The sequence below is a fragment of the Caretta caretta genome, chromosome 12, assembly GCF_965140235.1.
Source record: "Caretta caretta isolate rCarCar2 chromosome 12, rCarCar1.hap1, whole genome shotgun sequence".
NCBI lineage: Eukaryota > Metazoa > Chordata > Testudines > Cheloniidae > Caretta > Caretta caretta.
The window spans coordinates 38,033,786-38,060,027 of NC_134217.1; the positions used below are offsets into that span (position 1 = coordinate 38,033,786).

Below are 26,242 nucleotides of genomic sequence, written 5' to 3' on the forward strand. Positions count from 1 at the left end.
CGGCATGGCTGGATGAAATTCATCCTAGGTAGTTAAGTACTAGCTGAAACAATCTTGAATTGTTAGCAATTATCTCAGAATTCAAGGAGATTGCTGAGGTTCCAGAGGACTAGAGAAGGGCAAACATAGTACTGATCTTTAAAAACGGGAACAAAGAGGATCCAGGGAATTATACATCAGTCAGCCTAAATGAAAAGATACTGAAGCAAATTATTAAACAAGCAATTTGTAAGCACCTGGAAGATAACAGGTTATAAGGAGATAGCCAGCATGGAGGTGTCAAAAATAAACCATACCAAAGCATACCAATTTCTTTTGTTGACAGGGTTACTGGCCTACAAGGTCGGGGGGAAAACAGTAGACATGATATATATTTCAGAGTAACAGCCATGTTAGTCTGTATTCGCAAAAAGAAAAGGAGGACTTGTGGCACCTTAGAGACAAACCAATTTATTTGAGCATAAGCTTTCGTGAGCTGTAGCTGTAGCTCACGAAAGCTTATGCTCAAATAAATTGGTTAGTCTCTAAAGTACTCCTTTTCTTTTTATGATATATATTGACTTCAGTAAGGCTTTTGACACAGTCCAAAATGACATTCTCATAACCAAACTAGGGAAATGTGGTCAAGGTGAAATTACTATAAGATGGGTGCACAACTAGTTGAAAGATCATATTCAAAGAGTAATTATCAATTACTTGCTGTCAAACAGGGAGGGTGTCATTCCGGGATCCAGTGCTATTTGATATTTTCATCAATGGCTTGGATACTGGAATGGAGAGTATGCTTATAAAATCTGCAGATGACACCAAACTGGGCAGGATTGCAAACACTTCGGAGGACAGGATCAGAATTCAAAACAACCTTGACAAATTGGAGAATCGATCAGAAATCAACCACATGAAATTCAGTAAAGATAAGTGCAAAGTACTACTCTTAGGAAGGAAAAACCAAATACACAACTACAAAATAGGAATACCTGGCTAGGTGGTAGTACTGCTGAAAACGGTCTGGAGGCTATAGTGGATCACAAATTGAATATGAGTCTATAATGTGATTAGCCTTTTTCGTAAATGCATACCATTCCAGAGTATATTAACAGCAATGTCATACGTCAAACATGGGAGGTAACTGTCCCGCGCTACTCAGCACTGGTGAGGCTTCAGCTGGAGTACTGCGTACAATTCCGGGCACCACACCTAAGCAAAGTTGTGGACAAACTGGAGAGAGTCCAGAGGAGAGCAACAAAAAAGATAAAAGGTTTAGAAACCCTGACCTATAAGGAAAGGTTAAAAAAACTGGGCATGTTTAGTCTTGAGAAAAAGAAGACTGAGGGGGGACCTGATAACAGTTTTCACATATGTAAAGGGTTGTTATAAAAAGAAGAAGGTTATTGAATGTTTTTTATGTCCACTGAAGGCAGAATGGGACATAATGGACTTAATCTGCAGCCAGGGAAATGTAGGTTAGATATCAAGAAAAGGTTTCTAATTATAAGGATAGTTAGGCTCTGGAATAGGCTTCCACAAGAGAGGTTGTGGAATCCCCATCATTGGAGGTTATTAAGAACAAGTTGGACAGAACCCTATCCAGGATGATCTAGGTTTACTTTGTCCTACCTCTGGACAGGGGGCTGGACCTGTTGACCTCTCAAGGTCCCTTCCAGCCCTACATAGCCATGATTCTAAAGGAGATTTATTTCCTGCTCCTAATGTAAACTACTATGTATAGGAAGTCATTTTAAACTCAGTCTACAAAGAGAAAGTATAACAAAAAACAATTATTTGAAGAAAAATTAACTTTCATAGTAGAGAGACAAGGTTGGTCTGAAGAAGAGCTCTGTGTAAGCTTGAAAGCTTGTCTCTCTCACCAACAGAACTTAGTCCAATAAAAGATATTATCGGTCTCGCTAGTACCCTGGGCCCATACAGCTACAACAACACTGCACACAACTTCCATAGTACTTAACTAAGACTTTTGTAGACGGTGATAATTCTAAAGACTAGAGTCCTCAAAGACTTCACATTAGTCAATCAAATGTCATGTTCCAAAACACAATTACCAAACCAAAAGGGACATTTCTTGCGCAGATGCACTGATGTTGAAAGTATATGTCCTGAAGGCAAACTGAATTATAAGTATAAAGTATGTCACCTTTGAGACTGGAATCAACTATTCAAGCAATGGCACTTTTTCATTTATAATAGTAAAAGAAATAAACTGACAACTGTGGGAAAAAACCCTGAGGCTGTTTAAAGTAAAGTACAATGAGGCACTTAAGACTCAATGTGCATACAACAAGAAATCCAAGCTTCATTTGCTTACAGTGTGGAAAGGAACATATTTCTCCTACAATGAAAAGGAAATCTCTGTACATTTTACAAATATAGAAAAAGATAGGAAGGACAGAGGTCTAGCGATGTCTTATCTCCCTCCTCCACCCTGCAATCTAAATTCAAATGTGTAATAAGAAAGTCTATTTGTGCTTACTTTACAGTTTCCTTTTTTTGAGTAATAAGCTCAACAGATCCACTATAATGGGTGCACTGGCCTGCTTACAGCTTGGGAACAGAAACAGAACTTTCTGTCACTGGAAGTAGGTAAATAGCCTACCACCTAACGTTCCATCCAGTTGAGACAACTTCCACAGCCAAGACCATTCAAATACACTTTCCTAAATTTTCGATTGTATTAAATATACTTTGAGGGAAAAGCACTACAATGTCTCCTACTGAAAAGCATGCTCTCCTTTCTTCCCTGTGTCAGGATCCTGAACTTGACCATCTCATGGTCACTGCCTCCCAGGTTCCCATCCACTTTAGCTTCCCCTACTAATTCTTCCCAGTTTGTGAGCAGCAGGTCAAGAAGAGCTCTGCCCCTAGTTGGTTCCTCCAGCACTTGCACCAGGAAATTGTCCCCTACATTTTCCAAAAACTTCCTGGATTGTCTGTGCACCGCTGTATTGCTCTCCGAGCAGATATCAGGGTGATTGAAGTCTCCCATGAGACCAGGGCCTGCGATCTAGTAACTTCTGTGAGTTGCCGGAAGAAAGCCTCATCCACCTCATCCCCCTGGTCCGGTGGTCTATAGCAGACTCCCACCACGACATCACCCTTGTTGCTCACACTTCTAAACTTAATCCAGACTAAGAAGACTAAGTCAAGTTATATGTGAAAGATAACATATAAAGATGTTTCCAGCTAACCATCTTGTAACACACAGATGAGCGAGCAAACAAACAAACAAAAAAAACCAACCAACCAGGACAATATAAAATACTGCAAATGCACTAACTACACTATTTATACAAACTAGAATTACTGAAGCTAAGTCATCTCCAAGAAGTATTCAGTAGACTTAACAGTATAGCCCACTGCTTTTCTTGCCTCCTTCACCAGCTAGGAGTACGCAATATTTCTACCTCCAAGTGCACTGAAAGTTGGATACTAAGGGTGAAGGGTAGGGGGTTAATTAACAACCATTGTCAATATTTCCAGGACCCAGAAAATCCTGCTAAAGACACAAACAACCACAGAGTGTATGGTTTACTAATATTTCTGAGAGCCAGGATGCAAATCATTTGCAAATTTTATCCGTGGCCCAATTCTCTGGCTTGGTAAGGACCTGGCCCTCCTGCCTGCCTAGGGTGTCTGGAGTGCTTCAGGGAGACCTGGCCCTCTCCTTCACCTCTGGGTTGCTCTCTGTTTCAGGCACAAGCTCCTCTCTGCAGCTGGGGCAGTCCGGCTTAGGGCTCCTGACTAGAGAGAAGGAACTAGAGCATTTGCAATCTGCCCCAGCAGCAATCCCTTTAGAGAAGGGATATGAGGAAAGGCTGGCTAGAAACTCCTGGTCAAAAAAGACAGAATTAAAAAAAATATTTACAGTTGTTTATGGCATCTCCAATGGAGTAAAATTCAAAATCTTTGGGTAGTTCTATCCCTGAAAGCCTCTGCTACAATGGAGAGACCCCTGGTCAAAACTGTCCACCCAGGAGTGGAGGCAGAAAGCTATGGGGCTTTTCCACAGAAGGGCAGTCCTGGCCCCAGTCCTTGCCCCAGGCGGGCTGTCAATCTCAGATCTGACTCCAACCTGCAAGGAGAGGCCCAACATCCCACAGGACAGACATAGTCTTTGTTGCTGGTTAACTAGAAGCTAGAATACTAGTTACTCAAATAATTGTATTTGTTGCATGATTCCTTTTGATCCCTAAGCATTTTGCAACATACACATTAAACAACACCCCTGCAAACAAACTGGTTATCCTATTCTAAAATTCATAGATTAAAAATAAAAAAAGTGTAAGAGGAAAATGTAATTAATTTCAGTCTGTACCATGTCTAGTCTTGGCACATTTTCTGGTGCTAGAACAACAATCATGGTCCAAGAATGAAAATTCAATGCCAAACCCTGTCCTATTTTTGACAGATGGAAGTCACGAACCTTGGCAGGTTTCTGCCGAGTGATGCATTTTTCACAGCTGAAGAAATAGCTACTTACAGCATTATTTGGCTGTAAACTTACTGCTACTTATAGCTATTGGGATTATTGTTGGGTATATCACAAAATAGGAGTTTCCAGTGGAGACAAGCCAAGAAGTTTTACTTAGGATCTTTAATTACTTCCATTCTGTTTTGGTTCCTCTGCTTCTATAGCAAATAAATAATGTTGCACTTGTAAAAGCACCTTTCATCAAGGATTTCAAAGTGGTATTACTATATCCATTTTACAGATAGGGAAATTGAAGCAGAAAGAGGTTGAGAGAGATTTATCCAAGGTTACATAGCAGAAACCCAGAGACCAGATTTACAGGCCACTGCTCTAACCACTACACAACATTGCCCCCAGAAAATGACTAGATTTCAGCTCTTTATTTGAACTTATCATTCAGTCCATAACTTCTTAGATTTGTTGTTGCATTTGAAGCCTATTCTAAATTTAAAGACAAAATATTAGCACTAATTAATGTGTGTAATTTATCGGCATTATTTCTTCTATACAGATCCTACAAAGGCAGTTAACAAAAGTTGTTCTACATAAGTATAAAACTAGCACAGCAGATTTTACTCGGAAGCCGGCAGGTCTAGCAGGAAGGCCGTAGCTCAATAGTCCTTCCAACCCCAGCATCCTGGGATGGGCTTGCATAGCAGTCAGCAAGGCTAATGGTCAAGCTTCATTCAGTCGTTCCTAGTGCCCCAGAGTTCTCCTGGCAGTAGCCAGTAGGGGACACCCAAGACCTCCATCTCCACCGTCTCAGCTAAGGGCCCCAGGGGAGTGCGATTAAGTGCCTCAGTTGTCTCTTTCTACTGCACCTAACTAGCCCCCCCATGCTGCTTCCTAACTCCCTGCTCTCTCTTCAGTTTGGGCACATGGCTGCAGTCCTCTCCCCAATCCAGCAGGGAGTTCCCATTCTCAGCAGCTCACATGGTCAAATAAGTATTCCCCAGCTCTCCTCCGAGTGTTCAGTTATTCTATCTCAACAGGGAGTGAGGGTGGAGAAAGTGTCAAAAGAATGGCCATACTGGGTCAGACCAAAAGTCCATCCAGCCCAATATCCTGACTGCTGACAGTGGCCAATGCCAGTTGCCCCAGAGGGAGTGAACCTAACAGGTAATGATCAAATGATCTCTCTCCTGCCATCCATCTCCACCCTCTGACAAACAGAGGCTAGGGACACCATTCCTTACCCATCCTGGCTAATAGCCATTAATGGACTTAACCTCCATGAATTTATCTAGTTCTCTTTTAAACCCTGTTATAGTCCTAGCCTTCAGGCTCTTACCCTCCTGGTTGTGGTTTTACCCACAATCCAGATCTTTCTCCTGTGGATAGCTCTGTCCCCAGAAGCTGAAAACTGTCTTGCTACCTTTGGACAGCCTCTCCTTCATTCCTATTCTCCCCCGCATTGCCACTCTCCCCCTCCTTTGAAGCATGCTCCACAGCTGCTGAGGGGTGAGACCCTCTTGGTCCAGTACTGCTCCTTCACTCTCTTAGTCTCTGTATAGGGTTTTAAACCCCATTACAACTAGCTCAGAGCTAAAAATATTCTCCAACATAACCATGGGCCACATATTTCTCTGCCTGCAATAAAAAAAAAAAAAAGTGAACTCAGATTCTGGGTGTTGCTGATCTAAAGTAAAGGAGATTGACTTATGCTTAGAAATACTCAAAGGGACGGGAGTGGAAAGGGACGTTGCTCTCCACTCAAAATTTCAGGAAACCTATTTTTTCGCTTGTGTCCCCATTGAATGTACCATTAAATGTCTAGAACTGTTCCTTCCTATACCAACCCCCCCATGAGGCTGACTACACCCATGGCAATGTATCAATTTGCTACAAGTACAAAGGTCAAAGTGTGAACACAATCTCTTTTAGCTCCCCATCCACCACCAAAATTCTCAAACATTCTTTTAAATAACCGATGATCTCAACATGAAAGGTATGCTTACACACAGATATTGGACACTGAAAGGTCTGTACATTTATTATTACCTACTGGCAATGCAGCATTAAATTGAACTCCTAGTGATTTTGGATGAACATTCAGTTTTCAGAGTTAGCAAATGAACAGAACAATAGGGGTTGTATGGCTGGGGGAAGGAAGGTGTCAAGGGTCGACTGATTCTCGTACCATCTACCCCTCCTTACTGCACACACAGGAATGTCCTCTTGAAAACCAAAACAGAATACCAAAACATAGCTGCTCTTCTACCTGTTGTCTCATCTCTAAGAGGAACAGCAACAATGACTATAGCAAACATTTTTATACTAAAATATATTAATTAACTACTTATATAAAGACACAAGATATATGGACTACCAATTACTTAAACAAATCAGGAGACATTTAGTTTTCGCGAAGACATAATTTGACAAAAAAAGAGTTAAAAGGAGGTTAAGTTGTAAGCAACATTCTTGCTAACTGCCCAGCAGAATGTGTCTCTTACTATAAAAATTTAACTATTTATTGGAAGACTAAGATGACTTTCTCCAATGACCATTCTACATTCAGTGTGCTATCCTTGCTGAATTCAACAAGTTAGCAAAGAAACACAGTTACAATCTTGCATCAGGATTATAAAATACTTCCTTAAAGCAATTAGAGATATATGATGTGAATTATGCAAAGCAAGTTGGGACCCACCTTTGGAGTGTTTTCCTGAAGATCTCTTGGGTAACGACTCCTCAATGGAATGTGCCGACGTATGTAGTGCATTTTCCAAACTGTTACTGACACTTTTTATGGGGGTCTCAGATCTTGGAGTGACCTGGAAAAAACAAATAAATAAAGCTGATATAACTTTGGAATATTCCATTTTCCTCTACTACATGAATAGTGTTTCAAATTGAGTTAAGAGCCATCAAGAGCATTACTATTCTATTCTAAAACAGTTATACATTTTTCAGTATATTTTTACAAGTAACAATTTGGTAGAGGAGCTTTTTAGTCAGCCATTTGTAAATCTAAATTAGCCTTCATAATCCACACAGTGGTACACAAAGTACCATTTATTTTAAAGTGTTATGCTCATGCAACAGTCCATTTTAAACACATTTTAACAGAAGAAGAGTTTGTACTTTAAGAGCAAACCTGGGTTACTATGTCAGGCAAAGGGCAACCACTTTTATGTTGTGTCATGTATCTTAAATATTACTGCAACTAGGGTGACCAGACAGCAAGTGTGAAAAATTTGGACAGTGGGTGTGGGGGGGTAATAGGTGCCTATAGAAGAAAATGCCCCAAATATTGGGACTGTCCCTATAAAATAGGGACATCTGATCACCCTAACTGCAACAGATAAGAAACCAACTTCACCTCTCAGGACAAAAAACAGTGTAAGAAAGTGACTCAGTTGGCTTTGCAATTTGGGAGCTTGCCATCAAGATCTGAAGACTATACTTTGATGAAAAATGATTCACTGTGAAAGAGAAAAACTTGAACAAGTAGGCTGCATCATCAAAAACCGACTTTATAGCCTAATATGTACCTTTTGAACTGCACTTAGCATAAGGAACATATTTTCACTGTGACTCAAGAGCTAGAAAAACAAACATAAATCATACGAAAAACAGAACATTTAAACTCCTTTAGTTGCTGTCCACAACAATCTGCACATTTGTGCTACAATGTAGAGAAACACCTATTGTTAGTAGCGTAATGTGAAGAATTTACCACCTAAAGCAAGTCAATTAGCCTCTCTCATTTTCTAAAAAAGGAGAAGCAGATATGGCGAATGGTCACATTAGCAATAGGCTTAAGTATCTGAAAGGTGAAAAACCTGTGTGTTTAAATAGGTTATGTTAACAAATGCACTCCTTGAAATTCAACTGCCACATTTTGAATTAACAAGAAATCCCAGTCTGAAGGATTCTAATTTAACATAGGTTCTATCCTTTCACAAATCACAAGAGAGGAAAATGTAATCTCAGTGTAACAAAATAAACTAGTCATTATTTACGATAACTAACATCAGAGTTTACAATTTCCTCTAAGGTTCAGTCACATAGTGATTCCAGGCAGGGCCATGAGGACGAAAGCAATTTTTTAAAAACATCTCATCCACCCCATCGTTAGCCTAGTATATTGTGACTGGATTACATGTTTTAGATTTTGCATAATTTCTCTGTTTTTGTAGAATTATCCCTTTGTGAGGTTCACATAAGACATTGGCCTTCACATGTGTGACACACACACACACACTTTAACACCTAAGTGCATAAGAGAAGGAATTTGAAAAACTGCATTCATAAAACTCATTTGTTCAAACTATGACAGTTTACACCTGTGCTAGAGAAGTCGACCTGCTTTTAAAAAACCACCACCAGAGCCCCCAAAAGGGAAAGACAGATTATAGGAGAAAACCTTGAGAGATGTTGGAACAGAAATGACTACAACTCCTGTCTTCCTCTTCAACATCACTAGACTGCTTTTACTTTTTTAATTCAGACATTTACTTGGAGGCCTACAGCCAAGCACACAGGTGCCTTACACCCATAAGAGCAATTGTAAAACAGTGAAAAACGAAGCTTTCAGATTAAAAGGCTAGCAATGAAACCCTTAGCTCACTCTCACACACACACACAAATCCCAATGCCCTGACTAAAATTTTTCAAAGGCTTGATCGAAGAGCTAATCACGCACTGTTTCTGAAGCTCATTAAACTCAGACTCTGGCGGATTGCTGGAGAGAGACGTTCCAGAGGGCTGGGCATTCTGCTGACTCCAACCTGCTGCTGGCAGTGGAAAGTTTAACCCAAGAAACAGATTGATGTTTTCCCAAGTAAGGCCTGCTGTCACCCATTTTTGGTTATACGCAAAATCTGAATTCTTCCCAGGAAGACATAAATCCGTTTGTTATTTTTGGTAAAGATCAATTTAGCCCACATCTTGACCAGCTGAACTCATATGTTATCTGACTCACTCTCACATTGAAGTACAGTACATTCAAACTGACATACAACCACAACACTATGATCAGTTCCAAACAGAGCACTTTAGTTAGAGAGCTAATGGTGTTATGGTCAGGCTCACTATGACTGTTTAAAAGTCTTCACGCAGATTTTAAATAACTTTTTCCACTGTCTTCCATATCCTTTGACGTTACATATCATTGAAGTTTTTCTAGAGAAAGGGAAAGTTTCAGTAAAAAATGTTTTGTAATGTAAGTAATATTTTCAGATCAGCCAGCTATTTTAAAATTAAAGAATAAGTGATATTTGATTGGACCACACACACTGCAATATCCTAAGATTGCATGAACTGTGAAACTTACAGTCCTAGAAGAAAACTGACATGAAAAATATCAACATTTACACACAATTACGTTTTTACAGCCACACTACTCCTGAGGGAATTCTGCGCCAAGCAAATAAAAATTCTGTACACAATATTTTAAAATTCTACAAATTTTATTTGTCAATAAATAAATGTGGAGGCTCCAGCATGGCAGTGGGGAGCACAAGTCACTGGTTGCACGAAGATGGGAGACCAACATACAACACCCACCCGTGCCCCACGGACATGGACTCTGCAGTGAGGCTGCACCCAACCCTGAGAAAGCGCAAGGGCAGGGCCTGCCCCAGAAACACCCCAGAGCCCTGCACACCAGTTGTGGGCAGGCAGGCTCAGCTCAGCAGGATCCAAGTACGGAAGGGCTTAGTGTGGGAGGATACAGGTGTTGGGTGAGAGGGTTTTATGGGGGGGAAATCTGGGTGCAGGCAGCTCAGTGAGTAGTTGGGGGGGAGGGGCTGGAAGCACAGTGGCTCATTGAGGGGGGTTCTGTGCAGAAATTATATATCATGATTCATTAAATACAAACCATGTTAATTGAGTCACAGTTGACAAATTTAAAATAGCAAGAAAATTCAGAGTTCAGGTTCCTATGTATTACCATGCACAAAGATAAGTTCATAATGGAAATACTGACAACCCGTTCTGTAGCTGTACAAGAGGTAATAAGAGCTACCAGTCTAAAATGTTCTCACTAATGCATGGATGGCTCAAATAAGTTTGGGAAGAGGTAAATCTTTGAAGCCAGCTTTACTAAATGTTAGCTGTGTTACCCAGTGAGGATGTATAACAGTAGATTTACTACACAAAGTCCTTTCATGAGAACAGCAGTGTTCATAAATGGGAAATTTAACTTGGTAAGTATTTAAGTAGAACAGTAATTATCTGTTCCCTTTTAGAATAACTAACCAGAATACAAAATATATAGGGTTTAACTGAAAACTATTTGTTGGCCTCGACTGAATTAAAACCAACACTATCTAATGTGTAACATGACTACTTATACTCTCGAAGTTTATGAAAAGATTACATAGGTGGTTTTTTGGGAACAACTTGTTCTGAAGAAATTCATGGGGGATGTTTATTCACAAATACTCTATGCAAAATAAATACGGATTTCCTTTTCTATTCAGTCATACATATTCAGAGTATAATAAGACTAAAAACATACAAAGTGAAGGCTGGATAAGAGAATAGCACTAAGGAGCATCTAATGGCTTCAAGCGCAAGAGCTGCATGAATGAATACAATAATTTCCTATTTATTGTTGAGGGAAAAATCCACATAATGTTGCAGATATGAAAAATAACTAAGGATTGGGGAGGCAGGAATCTTAGAAAGTAATGGGCTCCACTAATTTTTCACCCTGTAAATTACATTGTCTGAGAGCTTCCTCTAACTCAATTTAAGATTTTTTTTTTTATTTTTTTCATTTCCAGACCTCTCAGGTTTGGGGCCACATATAGAGAATATTTAACAATTTTGTTCCATCTTTTATAAAGTCTTGGGGAAAATTTAAATAGCAGTCCTTTCAATCTCCAATTAGCATGAGCTAAATATTGTGGGATCATTCAGATACTACAGTACTGTTTTAGAATACCCACTCAACCAAAAGATGTTACAGCTGAAGACTGCAGATTGGGACAGGGTCTCTCCTCTTTTCTGGGTTTTTAGGTACATAGCTGCTTCTAAAAAGTGAACCCTGAGTGATTTAGGCTTCCATTTAAAAAAAAAAACACCCCAGAAAAACAAAAACCTACCCATCCCTCTCAGTGTTACTCATTTCAATTTCCTAACTAGCAATAGGAGACTAGGTCACCATTCTAAGTTTGATCCATGAAGCATGAAAACCAGGGGCTAGGCTCCAAGATGCTGTCTGAGGCCCCAGTTCTGCCAACTTTTGCATATGTGAGTAACCTCATGCATGCCTGTAGTCCCAATGAAGTGAAAGGGACTATTCACAGGTACGTCTGCAAGACTAGGGCATTACTGATCTTAGATATAGGCTTTTCTCTTTAAAATCCATGATACCACTGCTCACCTTCTTAAATTTACACATGTAGTTAAGACCTTTGCTGGACTGGGGCTTAAATGCCTCAGAAAGTGAATACTGGGAATTTGCCCATATCCAACAATCAATGGCCAATGCTGAGCCAGGGCAAGCTTCATTGGCACAAATCATGGCTTTCCTTGCCTATACTTGGGCATGCCTTGGTGTAGCTTCATTGGGGGCCAGCCATCAATACTGGTGTAAACAAGTCAAATTCCAGATACACACCCTTGGAATAAATCCTGAGTAGGAACCTCTCTTTCAGTTTCTTAAATGCAGAAAGATTTATGGGTGAGCTGCGAAGGATTTTTAAAGAGTCTGGCTTGTGTCCTCTTGTTTTTTTATGACTCAAACAAATTCCTGCTCCTGCCTTTTTACGTGTTTCTGACTTTTTGTTGTTGTTTGTTTTAAATCTTAGACCTTGTCTGCATTAGGAATTCTGGCCACCAATGTAGCAACACTTGTGCAATCCCAGTCTAGTATAGAAATGGAAAGCTGTGATTTGCACTGCAGCAGCATACCCTGGTTTTAAATCACAGTAAGCTCTAGTGGTACAAATCACTGCTTGGCTTTCCCTATCTAACTAGGGGCTCATACAGTGCAGTTACACAGATGGCTATTCACTGATGGCTGGAATTGGGATAAATCTCCAGTGTAGAAAAGACCTTAGAAATACCATGAAGGTCAAGTCTAGTCATCCCTGCTGTTGCTGGACAACATTCTGCATATCACAGAGCAGATGATGATGATCTGGTGGTCCATTCTCACTGTAAATTCTGACTCTGTGTGTATTATATGCTCACAGACCTTAATCAAAGGTGTGGCAAATGCTGACTCTTTAATAGGGCTGTCAAGTGATTAATGTGATTAGTTTTTTTAAAAAGCTAATTGCGATTAATCGCACTGTTAAACAATAATAGAATACTATTTATTTAAATATTTTTGGATGTTTTCTACTTTTTCAAATATATTGAAGTATAACAGAATACAAAGCATACAGCGATTACTTTATATTTATTTTTATTACAATATATGCACTGTAAAAAACAAAAGAAATTGTATATTTCAATTCACCTAATATAAGTACTGTAGTGCTATCTCTTTAAAATGAAAGTTGAATTTACAAATGTAGAATTATGTACAAAAAAAACTGCATTCAAAAACAAAACAATGTAAAACTTTAGAACCTACAAGTCCACTCAGTCCTACTTCAGCCAATTGCTTAGACAAACAAGTCTGGTTACAATTTGCAGGAGATAATGCTGCCCATGTCTTGTTTAAGTCACCTGAAAGTGAGAACAGGCGTTCGTATGGCATTGCTGTAGCCGGCATCGCAAGATATTTATGTGCCAGATATGCTAAAGCTTCATATGTCCCTTCATGCTTCAACCACAATTCCAGAAGACATGAGTCCATACTGATGATGGGTTCTGCTCGATAATGATCCAAAGCAGAGCTGACCGACGCATGTTCATTTTCATCAACTGGAGTCAGATGCCACCAGCAGAAGGTTGATTTTCTTTTTTGGTGGTTCAGGTTCTATAGTTTCCACATCGGAGCATTGCTCTTTTAAGACTTCTGAAAGCATTCTCCCACACCTCATCTCTCTCAGATTTTGGAAGGCACTTCAGATTCTTAAACCTTGGGTCGAGTGTTGTATCTATCCTTAGAAATCTCACCTTGGTACCTTCTTTGCGTTTTGTCAAATCTGCTGTGAAAAGTGTTCTTAAAATGAACATGTGCTGGGTCATCATCCGAGACTGCTATAACATGAAACATATGGCAGAATGCAGGTAAAACAGAACAGGAAACATACAATTCTCCCTCAAGGAGTTAAGTCACAAATTTAATTAACATTTTTTTTTAATGAGCATCATCAGCATGGAAGCATGTCCTCTGGAATGATGGCCAAAGTATGAAGAACATATGAACGTTTAGTGTATCTAGCATGTAAATACCTAGCAATGCCAGCTACAAAAGTGCCATGTGAACGCCTATTCTCACTTTCAGGTGACACTGTAAATAAAAGTAGTCAGCAGTATCTCTTGTAAATGTAAACAAACTTGTTTGTTTTAGCAATTGGCTGAATAAGAAGACGGACTGAGTGAACTTGTAGGCTCTAAAGTTCTACATTGTTTTGTTTTTGAGTGCAGTTATGTAACAAAAACAAAATCTACATTTGTAAGTTACACTTTCACGATAAAGAGATTGCACGACAGTACCTTAATTGTGAAGTGAATTGAAAAATACTATTTCTTTTGCTTATTTTTACAGTGAAGTATTTGTAATTATTAATAATAATATAAAGTGAACACTTTGTATTCTGTGTTGTAATAGAAATCAATATATTTGAAAACATAAAAAAATCCAAAAATATTTAATAAATGTCAATTGGTATTCTATTGTTTAACAGTGCGATTAATCATGATTAATTTTTTAAATTGCTGTTAATATTTTTGAGTTGATCGCATGAGTTAACTGCGATTAATCAACTTTACTCTTTAATAAAGGTTTCAGAGGAACAGCCGTGTTAGTCTGTATTCGCAAAAAGAAAAGGAGTACTTGTGGCACCTTAGAGACTAACCAATTTATTTGAGCATGAGCTTTCGTGAGCTACAGCTCACTTCATCAGATGTTTACCGTGGAAACTGCAGCAGACTTTATATACACACACAGAATATGAAACAATACCTCCTCCCACCCCACTGTCCTGCTGGTAATAGCTTATCTAAAGTGATCAACAGGTGGGCCATTTCCAGCACAAATCCAGGTTTTCTCACCCTCCACCCCCCCACACAAATTCACTCTCCTGCTGGTGCTAGCCCATCCAAAGTGACAACTCTTTACATAATCAAGTCGGGCTATTTCCTGCATAGATCCAGGTTTTCTCACATCCCCCCCACCCCCATACACACACAAACTCACTCTCCTGCTGGTAATAGCTCATCTAAACTGACCACTCTCCAAGTTTAAATCCAAGTTAAACCAGAACATCTGGGGGGGGGGGGGTAGGAAAAAACAAGAGGAAACAGGCTACCTTGCATAATGACTTAGCCACTCCCAGTCTCTATTTAAGCCTAAATTAATAGTATCCAATTTGCAAATGAATTCCAATTCAGCAGTTTCTCGCTGGAGTCTGGATTTGAAGTTTTTTTGTTTTAAGATAGCGACCTTCATGTCTGTGATTGCGTGACCAGAGAGATTGAAGTGTTCTTCGACTGGTTTATGAATGTTATAATTCTTGACATCTGATTTGTGTCCATTTATTCTTTTACGTAGAGACTGTCCAGTTTGACCAATGTACATGGCAGAGGGGCATTGCTGGCACATGATGGCATATATCACATTGGTGGATGTGCAGGTGAACGAGCCTCTGACTAAAACCCCTCCAACGCATTATTAAGGATCTACAACCTATCCTAAAGGATGACCCAACACTCTCACAAGTCTTGGGAGACAGGCCAGTCCTTGCCTACAGACAGCCCCGCAACCTGAAGCAAATACTCACCAACAACCACATACCACACAACAGAACCACTAACCCAGGAACTTATCCTTGCAACAAAGCCCGTTGCCAATTGTGCCCACATATCTATTCAGGGGACACCATCACAGGGCCTAATAACATCAGCCACACTATCAGAGACTCCAGCGAGAAACTGCTGAATTGGAATTCATTTGCAAATTGGATACTATTAATTTAGGCTTAAATAGAGACTGGGAGTGGCTAAGTCATTATGCAAGGTAGCCTGTTTCCTCTTGTTTTTTCCTACCCCCCCCCCCCCAGATGTTCTGGTTTAACTTGGATTTAAACTTGGAGAGTGGTCAGTTTAGATGAGCTATTACCAGCAGGAGAGTGAGTTTGTGTGTGTATGGGGGTGGGGGGGATGTGAGAAAACCTGGATCTATGCAGGAAATAGCCCGACTTGATTATGTAAAGAGTTGTCACTTTGGATGGGCTAGCACCAGCAGGAGAGTGAATTTGTGTGGGGGGGTGGAGGGTGAGAAAACCTGGATTTGTGCTGGAAATGGCCCACCTGTTGATCACTTTAGATAAGCTATTACCAGCAGGACAGTGGGGTGGGAGGAGGTATTGTTTCATATTCTGTGTGTGTATATAAAGTCTGCTGCAGTTTCCACGGTAAACATCTGATGAAGTGAGCTGTAGCTCACGAAAGCTCATGCTCAAATAAATTGGTTAGTCTCTAAGGTGCCACAAGTACTCCTTTTCTCTTTAATAAAGATTTCCTTTGTCCAGAAACCTTTACTAAAATTCCATAATGCACACAGGGCCATAGAATCTTCTAGAACACACAAAACCTGAGCTACTGCTGTAAAGCAAACAAAATTTCCTTTAAAAGAAGACTTCAGCTTTAAAAAAAAAAAAAATAGAAAAAAATCATCATTAAGCAGCAAGAGGACACAACACAACAAGACCAGAAGTTCCACAGCTTTCATGCAATTCTGAATTATAGTATTTATGGGGTGAGAAATAATGGGAAATACCGTTAATCTTTCCCCTCCACTCACTGAATCGTCACTAATATTTGATATATAATGCAGTTTTGAGCACCTAAATTAGTTACCTACTGCATAAAAGAGTCAGATCTTTTCAAATTTATAAACCATTTAAAAGGATTCAGGCCTTTTTTAGATTTTCCATTTGAGATCAGAAAGAAGTTCATGCAAGTATAGACTGTGGATCACTTCTATATTCTGCCAGTACAACTTTTATTTTAAATAGTAAAGCAGTCAACAGAAGACAGTTTAATACTAACAGTGACTTAGGCACGTATCAGCATGATCTGATATGCAGGTCTCTATCCTGAACTACACAGTATTTTAATGTATGATTTGAGATTAAACGTGCATAAATTTCTCCTTACATTCTTGATAGGGCTTTTGTTTATACAATTTTTTAAGGCAAAATCTCTCCAGTAGCAAGAGGCAGACCCACCATCTATACAATTACATACATATGTGTACAATTTTAGCTGCAGATATTCACAGTATGATTCATATCTACAAAGAAAGCAACAAAACACATTGACACTTGCACTAAGTACCATGCAGGTCCATCTTATTGGTCCACTTGAAAGTATCCAAGACTTCCAGTATAGGGCTTTTTGTCTGTCTGTCTTTCTCTAAACCTTTAGACCATCTCTAAATTTGGAAAGTTTACAAAGCAATTCCCAGCCAGCATCAGTGGTAATAGTAGCCAAAGCATGAACAAGGTTCCTGCAGCCAGACCTGATTTTATCACCACTTAATTAAATCTACTGAAAGCATGTTTAATCAACACTGTGGTTAAAAAATCATCTGGCCATTGAGGCTAGCACCATTTCAGCTGAACAGGTGACAGTACTGGTTGATACACTCGAAAGGAAGCCTACACTACAAAATTAAGTCAACCTAAGTTACGTTGATGTACAGCCACCACAATAATTGAATCAGTTTTACATGTCCACACGATGCTCTTTGTGTTGGCGGTGCACATCCTCACTGGGAGCACTTGCACTGATTTAACTGCCAGCATGGTGCATTGTGGAACAGTTTCTGAAAGGCAGCAACAGTTGATGTAAGCAACGCAGAGTACACTGACACTGCATCAACCTAACTACATCAACTTAAGCCCTATGCCTCTCACAGAGGGAGAGTTATTAAGTCGGTGTAGTGAGCAAGTTACATTGATGAGAGCTACATTTTAGTGTAAACGCTTGCAGAGTTAGGTCGACATAAGCTACCTTATGTCAATCTAACTCTGTCGCATAGACTAGGCCTTAGGCATCAAAATAGTGTTATGCTTCTTTTGCAGTTGCCAACTCCCAGCATCGCATTTGAGAGGTGAGAGGGGAAGAGAAGGAAAGGCAAGCCTTATATTTGTTGAAGTGCAAATCAGGCAGTGAACGGACTTCTAGTTTGCCTTGTCACTGGAATAATTCACAGATACTCTGATCTCACTGACTAACAACTCACAGATTCAGAAGGACATGTGAACAAGATAAAATCCATATTTTAAAACAGTGAATATAGGTTTAAAAAATGCTGTTAGATAGTGACAATATTCACATATAAAACAGGAAAATAGGGGCTGGGGAAAGCCAGCCAATGTTTAAAAGCAACATTTTCTAGTATATCATTGACTCTACAACTCTTCAATTAAAAAGTTATTCCTAAGCAACTGGTCTGATTACTTTTGGATCCTTTTTAGTTAATTATGAAGGCTTTAAAACTGCATACTGTGCAGTATTTTAGTTTAAAAGTGTCAGTGATTTCAAACACTGTTGAGGTATATAATTATATTGTTAGCAGTTACCCAAAAGCTAAGTAGGTTGGCAGTTTACTGCCCCACATACTCAATGCAAAACTCACACAAGATGTGGATTTGGACGACACCAACACCATTGTCTTTACTGCCTTTTATATTTCTCCTAATTTACATACAGGCAAAGCAATTCTTGATTCATCCTGCTCTCTTCCCTTTTACAAATATTGAACATTTCAAAGGAAAAAAAATCCAAACCTTCTCTCCCAAGTTTCATATAGAGCTAATTTTAACAGCTAAGTTATGTCATTGAAAATAATCTACAACAGAAAGGCTAATAGCCCTTAACTATACTCATGGGAATAGCATCTCTAGAATTAGCACTTCTTTTGTTTTCAGCCAAAACAACAAAACCTCAAAATGGCAAAACACAAAATATACTCTGCAACTCACTCACACAGGACATGGCTTCAAGGGAAAAGTTATTATTAGACAATATTGGAGTAATAATCAGAGCCCCCTTGTGCTTGGCGCTGTGCAAACACACAGAAAGAGACAGGCCCTGTCGCAATAACCAGCTAAAGAATCATAGCGCCTCAATTTATGCAATTCAAATCATACATTTAAAAACACAGATTTTTAACTGACTGGTTAAATACTTCAAAACAAGGTTGCTTTTCAACACCTTTGAAGTTGCACACTGAAATGTTTATGTGTGGTTAACAATTGCTAGCTTTGCTTTTCCATGGGTGGTTTATACACAGTTTGAGCACTGATTTAACTAAAACAGTTTAGAGACTGGTTCAGGTAAAACAGTGCAGTCTCCTTTTATTCCTTATATTTATACTCACTTTTATTTCATATGAAGTGTGTCCTACTTCAATTTTGCTTAAGTTGTAATTGATAACAGTCAATAGATAATTAGAAAAAAAATAGTATACAAACACAGGACTTGAATACAATGATGTCATGGCTGAAGAAAAAACATCATAGTCTGCATTAAAAAAAAGTGGAGGGAAAGTCAACATCATTATGAATTCAGTGAAAGTTTTTTGGCTCTTTCTATTTGGTTTCTCACAATGGAATATTCAGTCCAATTTCCAAATAAGCTTGATTTTAAATGCCTAAATAAGATTCTCATGTTAACATTCATTATACTATTGGGTAACATTCATTTAATTAAAATGAACATACTACTAATAGAGACTATTTTACCCCTTTCAAATCCTTCCTATGCAGTTATAAAAAAAACCTTCCTGGTTCATCCTATTAAACCATTTTTGTGAGAAAAAACAAGAAGTGTAGGATTAGCATTAGTAAATTCTGATAGTCCAAGTAGGGAGTCTCAACTTTCCAATCTGGAAACTCAGTACCTATGCGTAACCCACATTAACATGGTGTGGCTCACTGTACCCACGAATGGTCAGGCCACAGAGAGAGTTCTGTGTATGCCACTGCCTCAAAGGTAAGAGAACTGCTCCTTTAGCTCATGTAGCACAGGCTCTCACTTTTAGAGCACAGGAATTTGAATGCAGGTCCATTGATGACACAACCATGCAGTTACCATCACAAATGAAAGAGGACCAGGAAGAAAGTTAGGGCTCACACTGTCCCATCTGGGGTACCACCCACTTGTCTTGAAGTCCCTGGCTGAGTCATGTGGTAGAGGAACGGCAACACTTCAATTTCTAGCCTAAACAGGTATTAACATAGTAAATGACTGAACAAGACATAATTCCTCATGATAGATTGGAGGCTAAAGATTCAATTTAAAACCAGAGTTACCCAATAGTGCTAAGAACAATCCAATTATTACCCTTCCTTTGCAAGACTGGCATAAAGCCAGAGAGCTCCTAGATAGGACTCAGGTTCAGCTTTCCAAAAAAAAATTATATGCGCACACACACACACTTTTTCAAAATTTGGTTCCATAAAAGGATTACAAATTTCAGTTACTGTTTCCTCAGAAATATTCTCAGGTGCTTCAATCAGCTGCAGCAACACAATATAAAAACAAAACTATTTTGCATGCACCTGAAAGTAAGACCTTATCACTAAAACCAGATCCAGCGGTCAATATAGAAACCCTCTTAAGCACCTTATTTCCAAAGTTTTAAATGAGCCTATGGAATAATATGATTGATAGATATCATATGCTACATTCTTAGAACAGAGCTGTTGGTACAGCAATTGGAGGCTGACTGGCCTACCATTCATAAGATATCAATTTGCAACAGAATCACACAACTACAGTATCATATTAACCACTGACTGTGTTACTTCCTTTCATCTGCAAACAAAATATGGCCAGAATTACTATGTAAAAGGCTCTGATTCTGCAGCTGACTCCACCCAGTCAGATCCTTACACCTGCACAGAGCCCCAGTGAAATCAGTGGGCATTCCTCAACATGGAATCAGTTGAAGGACTGATGTCCAAAATGTTACTCACCTAAGGTAGCCTTATTTCACTGTTTGTTGGAATGCCCCATTGTATAGTATTTCTTGGTCCTGGTTCAAAATTGTTTTATGTAAGTGACAGGTAGAGGAGGAAAAGTTATTGAAATACATCACCCCCAAACCCTCATACCTGCAACAGTGGGAGTAAAATTGATATTATTAACCTGTTTTCATCTATCCTAAATCAGTGGATATCTAAAGCAAAACTTGTTCAACACCCAGAAATTTGAATTAATTAGTTCAATTTTTTTAAGCGTACTTCCTATCTCAGAGAACACCACAAGTTTCATACGATATGGTTCACCCTCAACCTTATGTGACTAGACTGGATCAGCAATCCACAGAATCAAAACTGCCCAACATCTAGATCTACCTCAGACTGGGACATGCAATCTCCTTCCAGATGTAAACATATAACACGGAACCCTGTATGTAATGAGTTTAACATTTCATGGCTATTATCCTTTTCTTCCTGATCCTTACAAAATATGCACATACTTCACTGACTGTAAATTGGAATTATTTCGACAATTACACATTTTTTTCTTCCCAGATGTGTCTTGCTTGGTATGGGAAATAACATTAACATGTTGACACAAATATCATTCAAATACCATGACAGCATTGATGTTATATTTGTGCTGGAAGAGTCACTTTCATTATAAATGCATTTTCAGAGGTTTATAGCTCCTTCCAAAATTACTCCTTTGGCCTGAAGTTTCTCATACTTGTTCACGGCCCAGAAAGGACTGGGGAGAAAGTGAGCTGTTTGTTTGTTTTTTAATTTTAGTAAAATTATGTGCGACTCCTTTTGAGCGAACTGAAAATGAAAAAAATAAAAGGTGGCCTTCATGTATTAATAGATTTTTCAGACACTGCTGCTCATGGATAATTCAAGTGTTTTCATTTTTAAATTCAAATTTGAACTATAAAGATTCCTAATCACTAAAACATTGAAAAGTTACAAATGAATGAAAATGGCAGTCACTGCCTGTGTGTTTTCCCTCTCAATGTAAGTGTGCACAGAGTACATTTATCTAGCTATGTGTTCAAAGGTCTATATACATAACTGCACAGCGCCTGTGCTGCTTATTTTGATGACAGAACATGCACTCAGCGTTGCTCTTAATTTTTCAAAATATAAAAAGCAAGGAATTTATATAAAAATACTACATTAATGCAAAATAATAGTTCGATTTTATATGGACAAAAAATAAACTATGGTTTCAATTTGGCTAGAAAACCACAACCTTTTAAAGTCACAGACACTTTAGATAAGTCATTCGGCTATTTAAATTATACACTGTATCAACAGCATGGAAGTCTAAGGTAGTTCCACTGTATCTTGTGACAAGGGACATCTCAGTGTTTAAGATGAAACCAGAGGAGTTTGTGCTCACAGGAGTTTAGCGGACATCAAATACCAACCCAGCAGAGCTTGTGCTCTGGCAAAGAAGCACAAATGATGGGGAAGGGCTGGCACTGGGAAAGTCTTTATAGAGCTCTGATGGCTGGGGCCCCAATGCAGCTTATCTTCTCCTGGCACCTGCGCTGACTCTTCTGGGTGATGTTGTGATCATGCAAACGTTATCAAGTCACATCATCACAGCATCCAAACCTGCAATGTTTGGATTTAATTGTGCACAATTAAACATGGCTGGATTGAATAAGATATATTGTTTTTCCATGCTCTTTGTCCAACTATAGATTTAAGCCAACTTCTTGTTCTAAAACGTATTAACTAGCTACCAACATCTGAACAGCTTAGCAGCCTTCTCTTAAAAACAAGTCTGAAATTGTCTCAAACAGATTATCTTAATTTCAAAAGACAATGAAAATATATACAGATGCTCCCCGACTTACGCAATCGTCCCATTCCGGAACACCTTGTGTAAGTCGAATTTTGCATAAGTTGGAAATGTATACCTGACCATTACGCCCAAAAAAACCCCACACCCCTATTTTAAGCTTATGGAACTTTTTACGTAAGTGCGTATTTGCGTAAGTCAGGTTTTGCGTAACCCAGGGAACGTCTGTACAGTAAAGTGACACTAATTTTTTGTACTCCCTTAAAGAAGAGAATTTTGTTACTATGTAAACTATCAGTGTTCTTCAATACACCAGACCCTCACTAGAACGCGGGATTTGGGATCCATGCGCGGTACCGCGTTAACATGGGGACCATGTTATAGCAGAGACCACGCTAAAATGAATTGCAATTAAAAAAATTAAATTTGGGATCCATGGCCGCGACCGCATTATATGCAAATTTGCGCTATATAGACGCACCTTCTGGCAAGGGTCCAGTGTACCATATGTACGATTCCATGTTTAAAATACACTGCCCCAAAGGCTATTTTTCTTCTGAACACAGTGGCAAGTGACTACCAGAAGGTAATTTTTATTGGTACCAGGAAGAACAGTAGAATGGATTCTCAATCCATTTTAGAATGGCTTAAACGGTGCTGCACTTTCTCAGCTAGATAAAAATTGTATACTATTAGTGAAGACCAAAATGGTATGCTCTCAGAGGCATTCATGTCTTTATTCCTTGAGCATGTTCACTTGGTCCTGATCCTATTTCTACAGAACTTTTGTATGCGGTAAGTTTTGCTTTTAACCACCAAGAAGGTGAGAGTGGGGAAGATGGAACTGAGGTCTGTATATTTGTTCTATTCCTTATTTTGATTTGATGTCATGCTTCTTCTGCAGAATAGAAACCATAAGATTAAGTATTCGTATGGAGGCTCCTCCTGCAGTTAATTATATCCTTATAGCCTGTACTGAAAATATTTTTCCATCTATACATCATTCACAACAAAAAATTAAATTGAACAAAAAGTAAACCTGTAACCTCTGCTTGTTGGCTCCATATATTTTGAGACAAGGAAACAAAATGTTGAGAAAAAGCACCCAGATGTCCACAGCCGAGTATAACCTCCCCCTCCCCCCCAAAACTTTCAAATTTAAGGCAGCAGTATCCAAAGGAATGTACAACTAGAAGGAAACTTATGTTACGGGACACCTCCAACACGTACCTACCCATCTTAGGCAAAGATCCAGCTCCCACTGAATTCGATAGTTTTATCGGTCCCTTAAGCAGCCACTTTAAGTACAACTCCAGTGCAATTTTGTTCAGCATTTAGATAGCCTCTCCTACTGGGTTATGGTTAAGTGGGACCTCAACTCACCAAAATTTCACTGCCACCAGACAGACACTTCTAACAAACCTAATTCCTAACCCCTCCAGTTCATAATCCTTAAAGACAGATGCTGACTCCCATTTCCAGCTAGATTTTCCATGTCTTTCTCCCTCGCTAGTCTTTGATCTGCTACCCATGAAGTGAGGCAGTCCAGTTAGTCCAAGCCCATTTCTGTTGATCTACTTGTGACTCACTGATGAATGTCCCCCTTCTGATTATGACACAGATCCCAAGGATCCTAGATGAATCTCTGACCATCCCATCTACTAGGCAATTGATTTTTGCTGTTCCCTTAGGTTGTCACTTATCACTAGAATGTTTGAGTGGTAGGAAGGAGAAAATATGTGGCTATGTTGTTTAAGCCTTCAAAAAAATAGTTTGAGATATTACCCAAACCCTGAAAGGAAGAGTGCGAGGTTGCAATACCCACCTTATGGCAGCCAGGGTAGGTTGCCATGGTGCTAAGAGTGGGGATGCTGGGATTCTTGCTGGTGCTGGCCATGATGTTTTGGATCTGGGTAAGCTCTTGCCTCAGTACCTGCTTCTGGTGGAAGCTAAATGCAGGGTGGTTGGACGCCATAGTGAAGAGCAAGAGAAATTCATCCCCAGTGCGGCCCTCGTTGAGCTGCAGCCCATAGTTGTTGATGACAGAATCAATGTGGGTAAGTGTGCGGAAGAGGACTCCAGCTGCCTCTCGGTGTGCAGACCCCAACAAGGCAAGGGATACCAGCAGTTTGCTACGTACCACCTCATCTGTCAAGTTAGTGAGGCTACCCAAGTCAGCAGGGTTGTTGGCCTTGATTTCAGAGTCACGTAGGGAGTGATAGTCCTTGCGGGCCAAGTCCTCTAAGCAGGCACCTAGAAAGCGCAGTTCAAGTGGGATGCACAGGTCCAGGAGGCCACAGAGAAATTCCACTCGCTGCGGGGAGGGCAGTTCTGAGAACCAGCGGTACACACTGTCCCTCTGCAGCCGTGGGCATCGCTTCTCTACCATGTTGCTCCTGCAGCTACCACCACCTCCACCAGTGCTGGTGCCCCCCCGGGAACAGGGGAGATACACACTGGGGAGTGAAGGAAAGTGCCCAAACAAAAGGGAGGGAAGCGGGGGAATGGGACCCTGAGAGGTAAGTGCCCAGATACAAGAAGGGGGCACCCTAAGAGCAATACACACTGGGTCCCAAACAGTAAAAATCCAGGAAAATCAGGGACCTCACATTAGGGGTGAGATACAGATGGGGGGGATGCAGAGACACACAGGGACCTTGGAGGAGGGGTTGCTGATGGGGGGGGGGACACGCAGGGATCCCGGGGGGCGGGGGAGAGGAGGCTTCCAGTGGTGGGGATGAGGAGACACGCAAGGACCCTGGTAGGGAGGGGCAGGAGGACCCCAGAGAAGGGTTTCCAATGGAGCGATGAGATGACACGCAGGGACCCCAAGGAGGGGTTACCGATGGGGATGTGGGGACATGCAGGGACCCTGCGGATTAGTGATGGAGGATGACAGGACACACAGGGAACCAGGACGGGGTTAGTGATGCGGGGGGGAGCTGACGGGACACGCGGGGGCCCGGGAGGGGGTTAGTGATGTGGTGGGGAGCTGACGGGACACGCGGGGGCCCGGGAGGGGGTTAGTGATGTGGGGGGGAGCTGATGGGACACCCGGGGGCCCGGGAGGGGGTTAGTGATGGGGGGGGGAGCTGACGGGACACCCGGGGGCCCGGGAGGGGGTTAGTGATGGGGGGGGGAGCTGACGGGACACCCGGGGGCCCGGGAGGGGGTCAGTGATGGGAGGGGGGAGATGACGGGACACGCGGGGGCCCGGGAGGGGGTCAGTGATGGGGGGGGAGATGACGGGACACCCGGGGGCCCGGGAGGGGGTTAGTGATGGGGGGGGAGATGACGGGACACCCGGGGGGGCCTAGAGGGGGTCAGTGATGGGGGGAGATGACGGGACACGCGGGGGGCCTAGAGGGGGTCAGTGGGGGGGGAGATGACGGGACACGCGGGGGGCCTAGAGGGATTTAGTGATGGAGGGGAGATGACGGGACACGCGGGGGCCCGGGAGGGGGTCAGTGATGGGGGGGAGATGACGGGACACGCGGGGGCCCAGGAGCGGGTCAGTGATGGGGGGGAGATGACGGGACACGCGGGGGGCCTAGAGGGTGTCAGTGATGGGGGGGAGATGACGGGACACGCGGGGGGCCTAGAGGGTGTCAGTGATGGGGGGAGATGACGGGACACGCGGGGGGCCTAGAGGGGGTCAGTGGGGGGGGAGACGACGGGACACGCGGTGGGCCTAGAGGGATTTAGTGATGGGGGGGAGATGACGGGACACGCGGGGGCCCGCGAGGGGATCAGTGATGGGGGGGAGATGACGGGACACCCGGGGGCCCGGGAGGGGGTCAGTGATGGGGGGGAAATGACGGGACACGCGGGGGCCCGGGAGCGGGTCAGTGATGGGGGGGGAAGATGACGGGACAC

At 41.1% G+C, this 26,242-nt stretch overlaps 1 protein-coding gene across 1 annotated transcript in view; it reads right to left on the reverse strand.

Annotated features, from left to right (window-relative positions):
• The window catches only part of ZCCHC14 (zinc finger CCHC-type containing 14), a 91,709-nt gene extending 65,797 nt beyond the window's left edge, over positions 1–25,912 (reverse strand). Inside the window, exons 1-2 of the mRNA XM_048870718.2 lie at positions 24,192–25,912; positions 7,140–7,263 (exon numbers count right to left, since the gene is read on the reverse strand). Coding sequence (XP_048726675.1) covers positions 7,140–7,263; positions 24,192–24,755 — 688 coding nt within the window. The 5' untranslated portion in view covers positions 24,756–25,912. The remainder of the gene's footprint in view (positions 1–7,139; positions 7,264–24,191) is intronic.
• Positions 25,913–26,242: the final 330 nt, after the last annotated feature.